Here is a 12,307-nt window from a genome sequence, read left to right as displayed (position 1 = left end):
TTGGATTTCTATGCAAGCAATTTATGATACCCAAAAGGAAAAATAAAAATAGCTAACAGCCAAGCAGAGGTTTTATCGCCTTTTTTTAATCTACTAGTTCCAAACCAGATGCATTCAGTACAGAATTCTGATTAGGAAAAAAATGGTTGTTGAATTTTTATTACTACATCCCTTAAGGACCAAAAGCGGTAACCTTAGGCATCTGATGTGTTCTATGAATAACAATACATATGAGCACATAAAAATCTTGTTATCTCTGTTTATGGAATTTTTTAGCCATGTTGATACATTTACAGAAAGAAGTTGGGAAGTATGGTGAGGGGGAGGAGAGGAAGCTATCAAAATAACAAATACCATTAAACAAAACCTATTTGGAAGGGAACAAGCTATGCAGTGTGAAATTTGAATGAACCGTGTCTCCTCATTATGGTCCTACAACTCCCATGGAAGTCAGTGCAGCCTCATTTAATGCTTATGCTAAAAGCCTTCACCAATATACATCTGTCCCACAGATACAAATGCAATTCATATTTAACCCTGACAAAACATCACTCGTTGGGGTAACATGCTGTGCACAAAGATTTTCTTATTTTATAAACAATGTAAAACACAGAGAAGTCCTTCATGATGGTTCAGAACAGCTCACTGGTTGCAAAGAAGCATCTTCTCCCCATTGCCTCACATCACCATCCATAGCCACCTGACCCAACAGGCAAAGAAAGGCTTGCCACCACACACCACCCTGTCACAGGATGAATTTCTGCCCTGTGTTGTATCACAACTCCATTCCCACAGCTAGAAAAGAAACCATACAAAGAGCAGCTAAGCAACGCAGAGCTTTCTCCTTCAGAAATCAGCTTACAACCTCTCCAAAAAATGTGGGAAAGCCGTCAGAATAAAAATTTACAAACCAGCCATTTGTGGTGCTGGCATGGTTTCCTTCTGGTATTTAGATCAGTCCAAGAAATAAATTTTAAAAATAGTTCCTCCAATAGAATCCTTCCCATATTTTCAGCTCTGAGAATTCACAGGGACTGAAGTTGAGTTACACTGACTCTGGAGCCAGCAGCTTCTAAGAGTACAAAAATCACCCCAGAAAATAATGGAGGTGGGCGGGGGGTGTTGAGGGAAGTCCATGCGTCCCTCAGCTCTCAAACTTGTCTAAAGAAAAGAAAATGAGCATGCAGCCAGAGCATATCATATTTCTGCTCTCCTTATGGCAATAGCTGCATCCTGCTCCAAATTATTCTAAATGGATTCAGAGCTCAGAAAGGGAACAAAAATGTCAACTAGTTTTTGTTCTTCCTCTTAGCACAGAAGAGCTGATAAAGACTCAGAATCTACAAATCCTTTGCTGTCTTCTTCCACTGAGACCTGCCTAGGTTTCCCTAGTCTGGTGCCTTGAGAAACCAGATGCAACAGCAAGCATGAATCTTCATTCTCCTTTGATCATGGCCATAGGATTCTGTCTCCAACCACTGATTTCCTCCTCCTTTTCCAGGCTCAAGGAAGAGGACAAACAGAGACTCTGGCAGCTGTCAAATGTTAGGTAACTGGAAGAGTGGGCCATGCCCTTGGAGAAGATCAGGACACGCAGAAGCCTGACCCACAGTTCAGAGGAAAAGTCTTCTCAGCAGAGCATCCCACCAGCACAGCTGTGTTGCAGGAGCCCAACCAGAGCTCAGCTGTGTTATTTACCCTACCAGGTCCCAGCTGTCAACCTGGCCTGGCATCCTGACAGCCTACGGCACAAATGCCCTTAGCCAGCTGCTTGGCTCGATGTACAATTCTCTCTTTTTAAATGAGATTAGCGATGGTGAAATGTGCTAGCTCAACGGGCGTGCTGATCCAAGTCCTCTGTTTACTCGGGCTACAGCAGATACAGAGATCACTTTTAAAAAAATCTGCGATTTTAAAAGATGCCATGAATTCGCCTGAGCTCCTGCAGCTGCTCATTCATCACAGGATGAAGAGGGGTTTATTACAGATCCACTGAGAACTGAGGACTGGAAAGGATGAATCTTGAAACTGTGGTAAGTATATAAACTTAGCCACCTACCTCGAGACTAATGTGAAGGATCTACTTGCCAACAAAAAACCCCAACAGATGATTCCGGCTTCCTATCCATTTCAGACATATCTGCTGCCCCCAAAATTATTAAAAAAGAAGCGGGGGGGGATATGTTGAATATGGGGGGGGCATGAGGGGGGCCAGTAACACCGAGGTACTGCCATAAGTATGGATTAGCAAAATGTGTTTTGGTTATGCTTTAAAAAAAAAGCCTATGAAGTTACAGTTGAAACAGTTGAAGTCCTATGTTCTCTGTAAAAAATGTCAAACGTTATTGCCATGAATAATCAATTCTTTGTTTAGAATGCCTTTTTAAGCAGAAAGATGAGGATTTGAGTCACTGTGTTTCACAGGCGCTTTCCACAGCACAAAGCTACTAAACCGACAGAGCACAACCAGCTCCTCTGGCTAGGAAGTGACAAATGCGCCTCAGCGCGCTGTATCGATGATGTGAGGAGCAGGTCTCTAACTGCACACAGCAGGGCCATTATCGTATGTTGTCACCGTGTGCCATTAAAAGGTCTTTAACCTGCCGATCGCCGCCGCGATACGCGGCTCCTGCCGGGGATCTGCTGAGTAACAGGCCGGGACGCTGCGAAAACCTCCAGCCCCCGGGGTCGCCTGAAAAACACGGCCGGGCTGCCAGTCAGGCAATCGCGGCAACTCAATTAATGCATCTGGGTCAGGAAAATGGTTTGCGGGAGCCTGAGCCCGGTTACGAAACGCAGGCAGTGCGGCGGGTACCGCGGCCGGGGCGAGGGCAGCCCCGCTGCGCCCAGGTACGCGCCGGGGGCTCGGGGCGGCATCCCCCGCGCCCCGCGGATGCGGCGGGCAGTGGGGACACGGTCCGGCTGCGCGGACACGGTCCGGCCGGCCAGGGGAGCGGCGGGGAGGGGGTCAAGCTATGGAGGCTCTCGGGAAGACCCCTACAACTTTCCCCCGCGAGGGCTCGGGGGGATGTGCTCGCCGCGAGAGGAGGCAAAAGCCATCATTTTTTATACATATATATGTGTGTATGTATATGTATGAGCGCATATATACGTGTGTGTGCATGCAGATCAATATTCCGGCGGATATGCCCCGTCCCCGCACGCCCAGCGGTGCCACCCCGGCGGAGCCGCGCTGCGGAGCCCCCGGTGCCCCCCGCCCCGGGCAGGTGGGGGCCGGGGGGTGCCGGCCGTGTCCGGTGGTCCGTGTTTGCCCTCTCCGCGCCGCGCCGCACTCACCCAGAACACGAAGGAGTAGATGATGAGGAGGGTTTTCAGACACGTTATCACGGGTTTGGTCTCCATTCTCCTCGATGCCATAATACTGAGATCCCGGCTGCAGGCTGGGCGCGGGAGGAGGCGGAGGAGGAGGGAGGGAAGGGGGAGGGAGAAGGGAGCGGGGGGGCGGAGGGAGGTGAGCTCAGCGCCCGGCTGCCGCGGCCGGGCTCACCGCGCCTCCTGCTGCCGCCGCTGCCCGGAGACCCCCGCCCCGGGCCGCCGAGGGCAGGGCACGGGGGCTCGAACATCATCTGCCGGGCTCGGCCGCAGGGGTGTCATTCACTGGAATTTCTCGGGGAGGGGGGGCTTGAGGTTTTGCAAGATGAGGTGAAAGACACCCCCCGGCCGCCCCCTTTCCTCGGGAAGGTGCTCGGAGGCGTTGCTTGGTCTCCTCAGGGGCTTGGGGATGGAGGCGCTGCACGGTCGGAGCTGCAGAGGGAATTGCCCGCACGGGAGAAAGTATTTTTCAGTATCACGATTAAAACATGTTTTCCTGCGCAAGCTGCAAAGGTCTGGAGACCACGGCAAGGGCAAGTAGCGCAGGTTTGACAGTGCTCTGGTTACAGCCACACAGTCTGCGTGAGCCAGGTTGTACCTGAGAGCAAGAGCTCTGCACCGAAGCCATTTGAGGGACCGGGTCTCGTCCAGCTCTGCTCCTGTGACGTGCCTCTTTTGCAGCTTTAGTGCAGGTGACTGTGTGGAGACTGTAAGATCTGTGACCTATGAGCAGGGCATGAAGCTGGGGTGCTGCTGGAGCCTGGCCTCTAACCTTGGCTTCATGTCAGCGTCGAATCTGAACTCTATCCTAAAACCACTCTGGACATTGAACCCCAGCCTAAACTGATCAGAAACCTCATTCTTCTATGTCTTTGAGACCCTGGGCTTCAGCTGGAACAGACCTGGCTCAGCTCTGCCTGAAGTGACAACACACCCTGGAGAGAGCACACAGCTCCAGAGAGAGCCTGCTTCTCCTCATTGTCACGGCAGCCACCATCCCACTGGGAAATCCAGCTGGGGATGGACTGCAGGAAAATAACCATATTAGCCTGGGGATGGAAAATGAGCTGATCCTGCAGAGCCCTGGCAGCAAAGCAGTGGTGTGGGTCTCACCAGCCTCCTCTGAGTGGGAATAAGAAAAAGGTTTGTGAGCTGGCTGCCTCCAGGAAAAGCATGGCCAGAATGAGGGCCCATATGTGCCTTGGCAGCCCAAGCTGCTGCACCAAGACCATGGGCAGGCACAGAGGGGATGCCTTCAGGGTTTTTTCTGTAGTTCACATTTTGGAGGAGGTTATGTGTGCAGGGCAGTGGATGCTGGAGCACTGCATGTCCCCCCTGAGTGGTGTCCCTGCACACCCCACAAACAGGGTTCTGAATTATACCTTTCATACCACTGCATTAAAAGCAAATCAACACTAAGCAGCGAATCTCCTCAAGCTACAAGAGTAATATAGTTTGTGCAGCTGAGACATATCAAAGTGATAAAACAGCCTTTGCCATACAAGAGACAGTTTTGAAAAACAGAGAGAGAAAAAAATGGTTCCTGAGCAAGTGTTTTTGTAATATGCACAAGTTTTGCCATGATGACTGCTGCAAGATTTTGCTGGGTTTAACTTATGACTTTCAGAGCTACTGTTTCCCAAAACAATGAAGGCATCTAAAGGATGCTTGGAAAGGGAGTATTCTGCAAGAGATACTGGGGTTTTTTTTTAAGCAATCACCACTTTTGTGGAAAATTCAGCTGACAGGTGAATAAATCTTTATTGGCTCAGCCATTAAAATGTAAATAAGGGCACTAACTGCAAAAAATTGTATTGACACTAACAACAGTTATAAATATTCACTGTACAAAAATTACACTAAGATTTTTGACAGAAAATAGCTACGAGCAGGAGAATTCTCTTCCTTCCCCTCACACATGGGCTGTAGAAAATATAAATGCTGCTGTCACAGCACAGGGGACAGCAGCCATTTATTTCAGTAGCTATGGTTATACTTCCCCTCCCCTTCAGGTGTTTTTAAGAAAACATGAAACAAATTATAATATCGATCAGAATGGATATATTGGTAGATGCTGATTTTGACAAAGGCTCACATTTTCTGCCAGTAGCATGTGATTTTAGGTCACTCTGTTCTGTAGTGCCTAATTTGAGATACACCCCCTGAGTCGTCTCAGAAGGATGTGTTGGGGATCTAAACTGCATGAGTGCTTACAAAGCCTCCCTTGATAGTGCTGTTAAAACTTAGAGAATTTTGCACCAGAGAACCAGAGACAAAACAGATGTGCAAGAAGAAAAGTCCACATCAGGAAATACAGCTCCTTTCTTCACAAATGTCAGGCCCTGGAAGGGACAATGTCCTGAGAACTGAGAAACAGAGGCTCCATGATATCTTCACCTGAACCTACAGTCTTCTCACGAGGATGTCTTTGGAGGATCTCTGAGTGCTTTTGGCATACAGTCAAGCAGCATATATTTTATTGGATGTAGATGCAAATTTTGGATTAAAAAATGAGAATGTCTGAACAGAGCTGAACAAAAATCTGCCTGATTACAGCAAATACCATTAAAATATGACAAGAGCTCTGAGCCATCAAACATTTTAGGCTTAAATGGATTACCGAACAATTGCTAGCCTTTATGTGTGGCTTGGAAGCACATCTACCTCTTAAAATTATTTTTATCATAGTTTTGCAGATTTGGGAGGGCAGATTCTCAAGTATTACTTGAACGAAATCAAAGCACACCTTTCTAAAGCAAAATACATTTTCAGTTCTGTAATCCGTGTTTGCAAAGTTGGGAACAAAATTGCTCTCCCCACAGAGAGAACATTCTTGTAGTTATTCAAAACAGGACATTTTTGCCTAACTGTGTCATTTGAAAAATTTTTCTTTAAAACACTAGCAGTTTTCGGGGGATTCTTCTTCAATCTGTAGACTCCTATTTCTTCATAATGCACAGGGAATATCTTCTGTCTTAATAAGTCTGTTTGCAAAGCACCAGTCTAGAAGGAGCTCCTTCATTCCATGGCAGAGCATTGTACCATAGATAGTGAAAATGAGGACTTCTATCCTTACCTGAAACTGACCTTGGCTATTTGATGGTTAAATAGAAACTTTCTGGGGAAAGTGGTGGAAAGACATAAAGGTCTCACACCCTTCTGCAATTAAAGCAGGTGAGAAATGTGGTGCTCTGTTCTCTTGATGTCCATTCTGGCCTTTCCTGGATTTGCTGTGGTGCTGTTGAACGTAAAGGCTGCAACCTCTGCTGTCCTTTTTTGGGCATTCAGGCTTATAATCCACACTCACTTCATCCTCCCTGGAGAGCAGAGGTTTGAGGGGTTTTTTGTCCTTTTCTCATTGCCCCTGTCTCCATGTGGTCTGCCAGTGGCTGTCCTCAGCTGGTGGAGCCCACAGCCTGTGTCAGTCCATTGCAGAGCAACAAGCTTTGTGGCAAAATGCCGGAAGCAGGAGGAAAAATGAGTGTCTGATAATTTTGTTGCACTCACGTGTCTCAGGTGAGTTCAGGTAACTCCGTACAGGTCCCACTGACACCTCTACACCATAATTCAGCTCTAAGAAAGCAGAGCTCTTGCACAGCAGCCAGATTGTCACGTGGCTGGTGGCTGCATGCTTTTGGCAGACACATCAGTGGGACCAAGCTGCCAGGCCCAGGACCCAAAATGTGTCTGCTGAAGATGCCTCAGGCTTTATAGGTCCCCAAGGAGGAGACGTGGGGTTACAAAGCCAGTGCCAGAGAATGATTTCCCAGAAAAGATTCTGTCAGGAGATGAATGTAGTGTTGACAAAATCAGCCAAGGTGTTTCCATTTACCACCACTTGGAAATAAAGGGCCCGTCTCCTGCAGGACAGGCATAAAGGAGCAAATATAGACATCATCTTCAGTAGTTTGGTAACAGGTATGAGTTATCATGTAATGCATATTTAGCACCAATTCAGCATAAAGGGCTCATGGGATGGCTCTGCAGTATTGAGATCATGGTGCCACCTCAACCTGGTGGACAAGCAGTACATGTTTGCACAGGGAGAAACAGCAATGCTAGGAAACTTTCTTAAAACTTTTAAGAGGGTCTTTAGGATGCTTTCTAGGCAGCACATCATGCGTTATGAATTATGCTCAGTTTATGCTCTTATGTTAGGCCAAAAAGAGATGTCCTTTATCTCATTTCCCTTCAGAGCAGACATGTAATATCTGGCTTTTATCAGTAACTTTGATACAAATAAGCTTTTCATAACTTTTCCTATTTCTCAGAAAATGCCTTGATTTGAAAGGGAAGTTTATAGCTGTTTTGTAGGTAGGTACTTCTCATGGCCTGTGATGACTTTCCTGATTACTCCAAAGCTTTGTGAAGTGTCCTCTTGAAGGGAATGAAACATAAATACATTTGTGACTAAGCATAACTACCACAACAGGACAAATTAAGATCACCAACATTTACAAAGGGAGGGTGGAGGACTTGGAAAAGATAAGAGGTCAGAAAACAGATACACAAAGAGCATATAAATACACAAAGAGCATGTCTATATTATTTCAGGAGAAGCATTATTACGTCTCCAAATGATGGGAGTTTTGACACATAGAAAGAAAAATTGAGCCATACCATTTTATTACCTTCATCTTTAGCAATAAAGTGACAATTAACCCTGCACATTTGTCAAGTCACTCAAATTTATTTGTCACACTGTATTTTCTCTGCTTTTTTCTTTTCTTTGTAGTTATGAATAACAATACCAGATTCTGTCCTGGTGTCCCTGGATTACCTGGACATTTTCTTAAGGTCAGTAGATAATTTATAATAGCCTTGGGAGGAATTAGGTAATTTCTTCTTCTGGAAAGATCAATGTGAGGGGCTAAGAAACATCTATGAGGTCCCGCTTCTCCATGGTTTTCTGTTATTTAGCTTCTGTCAGGAAGCGTGGTTGGGCTGCACCTTAAACTGTGAACACCAAAGCATTCAGTACTGCTTGCATTTTCCTCCCTTTCCTTTCTTGACTGTGCCATTCGTTTCCACTAGACTTCTCCTTTGACTGCCCTGAAGCAAATGCAGGCAGAACTGAGGATCTCAGCCTCTTCTCCAGCACTGGCAGAAGTTATCCATTGTCATCGCTGGTCTGTGAGTGTTTGCAGAAGAAGTAGGGGCAGGAGAGCAAATTCCAACTTTTCTGTCCTGCAGCAATCCCCTCGGCAGATGCAGGGTCCTGGCTGACATGGAAGTGTCTGCATATAGTGTGGTATTTTCTGGGCAGGGTAAGCCTGGCCACCTGCAAGGACCTGCAAGGCCCTGGACCTCGTCTCTGACAGCAATCACAGGTAAGTACATGGGGGAGGACCCTATCCTCTTGCCTGGGGTGCTCCTACTTTTGTTGCCCCAGCTGCAGACTCTGGATTATTTGTGTCAGCCCTAAGAGCCCTGCAGCAAAATTGTTCACAGCCTTTCAGCAGAGACCACTCCAAACAGTTACACAAACAGTTACACTTTGGAAACAGGTTTGAGAAAGCTTCATTTTCCCTGAGGCTTGCTTTTCCTTGTATGCATCTCAGGTCTAGTTCCAGAGGAAAGGAAACCATAGCCTAAGTCTTGTGCAGCTATTTAAGCAGAAAAGGAATTCTGGATGTCCTCAGGTTATGGAGAGCGGGATGGGGAAAGCTCAGGTGTGAGACAGCTGATGGACCATGGACAACATGGATGCTGCTGAGGGAGGTCATGGTATGAAATGTGGTATTCCAAGGGACAATGTGAAAAGCACCACAGAGGCCATGGGAACACCAAGAGCTCTTTAATAAATAGCCACGCTCAAGGTAAGATGAGACAATGCACACAATGAAAGGAATTTGAGGTACACTGTATGAATTTTGAGCCAATGTGTTCTGTCTTGGTATGGTGTCTGGGTTTCCTTCTGCTCCTCTAAACAATGGCTTCTCTTCATGTCCTCAAAATAAAAGATGATTTTTAAAGCTGATGTGTATTTTACAGCAACATGCTAGTGATGAAAAGAGAGAAAATTACAACAAATTTATAGGCAACATGTTTTAGCAAATAGAATTATGCTATATAAAGCAATAATGTTTAAAAACCAATTCATTACAGGTAAAGTGTATGACAACAAATCTTAATACAACCAAAGAAACAAGATTGATAGAGCACATCTTGTGCCACTATAGGCAGAGTTCTTGACTTTTAAGGACAGCCTGTTGCATGTTGCATACAGGTATCTGTTACATGAGCACACAAAAGCTCTGGCTCCAGCTTTCAGGCCCAGCTGCTCATTGTGGAGCAGACTCCTTCCCTCTGATGCTGGGGAAGGGGGCAGACATGAACTGCTCAGACCCTGCTTGTTTCTTGGACGAGCTGAGAGGTGCACAAGAGCAGCTCTTCTTCCCTTGCAGAGGATTTTCTTGCTTTGTGCCCCCATCCCTTCCTTCTGGAGGAGCAATCTGTTCCCTGGAGACACTCACTGCTTGTCCCTCTCAGGCTCCCTCAGTGAGCAGCCTCGTTTCCTCCACAACCACACAGCGGTTTCCTGAGCCACTGGGCGAGGAGCTCTGTTCCTCTAAGAGGAGGAGCAGCAAACAGCTGTGTCTCAATTGGGGCCAGTCTGCCAAGCACTGCCTGTCTGACCCCCAGCACACCCTCCTCCCCTCCTGGGGTCTTCACTGCTTGGGCGCCGAGCCGGCCTGGCTGGGGGGTGCAGGTGTCACACCTTGAATCAAACATTTGGGAAGACACCTGGAGAAGCCTTGGTGAGGATGGAATGGCTGTCCTTCTCTCCGGAGGTGCCCTTAGGCTGGGCACTCCCCTCATGCCCTGCAGCCACTCCGCAGCCGAGCCTGTGGCCGTGCCTGTGCTCCAGACTGGCCACGCACCCGAGATGGGCCCGGGTCAAGGAATGCAAGAAGCACACGCAGCTTGTTCACAAAGCCTGCCTGGCACTGGAAACAAAGCACCATATGCTCGAGCAGCCGGAGCAAAAGGACGAGCCCAAGGCAAAGGGAGCCGGGAGCAGAAGGGCGAGGGAGGTGCACAGGGGAAGCACCAGGACACCTTGCTTCATGCTCCCCCACTCCTCCTTATGGGCACTGAGGGGTGACTCAGAGGTGCCTCCTCTCCTCTCCCCGCAGCTCTGAGAGGGGGCTTTCCCCACTTCTTTTTCTGATACCCTGCCTCTAGGGGCAGTAGGTGGCTACTCTATGGGCATCTTCCCCTTTTTACTGCTTTTGGACACCGTCACCGCCCTCCTCTTTGCCTTACAGCCTCCCCTGCTGTCTTAGCTGCAGGTGAAACCAATGGCAGGATCACTAACCTGGACAAGGAGATGAGGTCCTGTCCATGTGCCATGGTCCCAGCACAGAGCACGGCAGGCAAGCTCTGGTGCCACTGTCACTGACACCTGAGGCACCAAGGGTGCCTGCACTGCTGGCCTGTCATGCTGGGCCTGCTGCATCCAGGCTCAGACTGGAAAGATGCAGAGTTTTAATTAACAGGGAATCAGCTAGGGCTTTCCTTTTTAAGGATGCATAGTGGGGGCTGATAAAATTTTGTTTTGGTTTATTGGCTTTGAAATGTGTGACTTCCATGTTTGTCCTAAATTGTATGTATTTGTTAACATTTCTTCTTTTCCTGGACAACCTCCAGAAATATACCTGTATTAGGAACTGAGAAAAATAGTTTATTGACTCATTTGAAATATTTTTAACCATGTCACTTGTATTCAATACTCAGTTTCATATAGGGAAAGAAAACATAAAACCAGGGCTGCATAAACATCACCACTACAACACGCTGTGGAAACAATCTCTGAAGAGCCCCCTGCGTTGTCCAGCTCTTCCTGGAGCTTCTGACCCAAGAATCACAGGTCAGCCCCAGAACATCCCATGTCTTCTTGCTGTCACGCTGGCCTCATGGATGAGGGATACAAAGCCTGCCTTCAGCCCCTGGGAGTCGCTGCAGGTGTCCCAGGGACACTTGTGTGGAACATCCCCTGTGGGGAGGAAGAACTCAGCAAATCTCTAAATCATCACTTTGGTGCCTGAGAACTTATAGGCCTTAGAAAATGAACTTTGTCTGACTCTCCTTTTTTTCCATTTCAGTGTTTTCCTTCCACCTTACATTTTACAGTCCTCTCCAAAGCCCAGCCCAGCCTGCAGACCTGCACAGGATCTTCTGTCCCGCAGAACAGGTTTAGGGAGGTTGTCATGTGGCAGTTCCACGATGTACATAAGTAAGGGAGCTACAAGGACTGCACATGTCACACAAAACCAAACTAAATTATAGGCTGCCTTTCACGGGTTTCTGGTGACTTCAGAAGCACAGCAAGGGCCTCTATAATAGTTATGACTTACTGACATGGTATTATTTCTGTGCAGGAGCAGGACAATGAAGACACAGGGTGGTTGCACCATGGAAGCAGTACCATAGGGAAAGACTTCACCATTTCCATGCAGGAATAAAAGAACAAGGCACACCTTTCTGGGATGTGTTTTGATGCAGTATTTGGTATTTAGTGCCTGGATAACATTACTGACCTTCAGAGCTTTGCTGTACTCAGTAAAGTAGTATCAAATAAAATACAAAGTTCTACATTTGCTTCCTCCTGAAGATTTTTCTGTCAAACTGGGTCAACTTCTAAGTAAAGCAGGAGATCATTTTAGTCTGTCAGCACTGCAAAACTAGCTGGGTATTTGAAAATTACTTGTATGCTTGAAAATGTTGTGGACTCTGGATTTGGCAGGCAATATTGTTTAAGATCTGATGGTATATAATTCAAAACCTGAGCCTTTCTGCTTTGCTTAGCTTACCATTATTTTAGCAAATGTTTGTTTTGGTGGGGTTTTGGGGGTTATATGAGCAAATAAAAGCTCCATAATGATATTTTTTCCAATACTGAAAATAAAAAATAAGCCAACATCCCCCCAGTTTTTTAAGCAGTAGCATTTGCCACCTTTATAAAAACTCT

General features: G+C 47.0%; 1 protein-coding gene and 1 long non-coding RNA gene across 7 annotated transcripts in view; one reads left to right on the top strand and one right to left on the bottom strand.

Moving 5' to 3' along the window:
- Positions 1–3,442, bottom strand: part of TSPAN7 (tetraspanin 7) — an 84,893-nt gene extending 81,451 nt beyond the window's left edge. Inside the window, exon 1 of the mRNA XM_048289174.1 lies at positions 3,298–3,442. Coding sequence (XP_048145131.1) covers positions 3,298–3,378 — 81 coding nt within the window. The 5' untranslated portion in view covers positions 3,379–3,442. The remainder of the gene's footprint in view (positions 1–3,297) is intronic.
- Positions 1,333–11,933, top strand: LOC125318466. 6 transcript variants are annotated; one of them, XR_007200367.1, is made up of 4 exons: positions 1,333–2,033; positions 8,069–8,130; positions 8,368–8,663; positions 8,895–11,933. It is a non-coding gene; the product is annotated as an uncharacterized LOC125318466 (long non-coding RNA). The 6 variants fall into 6 exon arrangements; XR_007200370.1 differs by having other exon boundaries at positions 8,368–11,206; positions 11,718–11,933; XR_007200371.1 differs by having other exon boundaries at positions 8,527–11,933.
- The last annotated feature ends 374 nt before the right edge of the window (positions 11,934–12,307 follow it).

Source organism: Corvus hawaiiensis, chromosome 2 (genome assembly GCF_020740725.1).
Source record: "Corvus hawaiiensis isolate bCorHaw1 chromosome 2, bCorHaw1.pri.cur, whole genome shotgun sequence".
Classification (NCBI taxonomy): Eukaryota; Metazoa; Chordata; class Aves; order Passeriformes; family Corvidae; genus Corvus; species Corvus hawaiiensis.
Note: the sequence above shows the minus strand (reverse complement) of the source record. Positions and strands in the feature narration are given on the sequence as shown.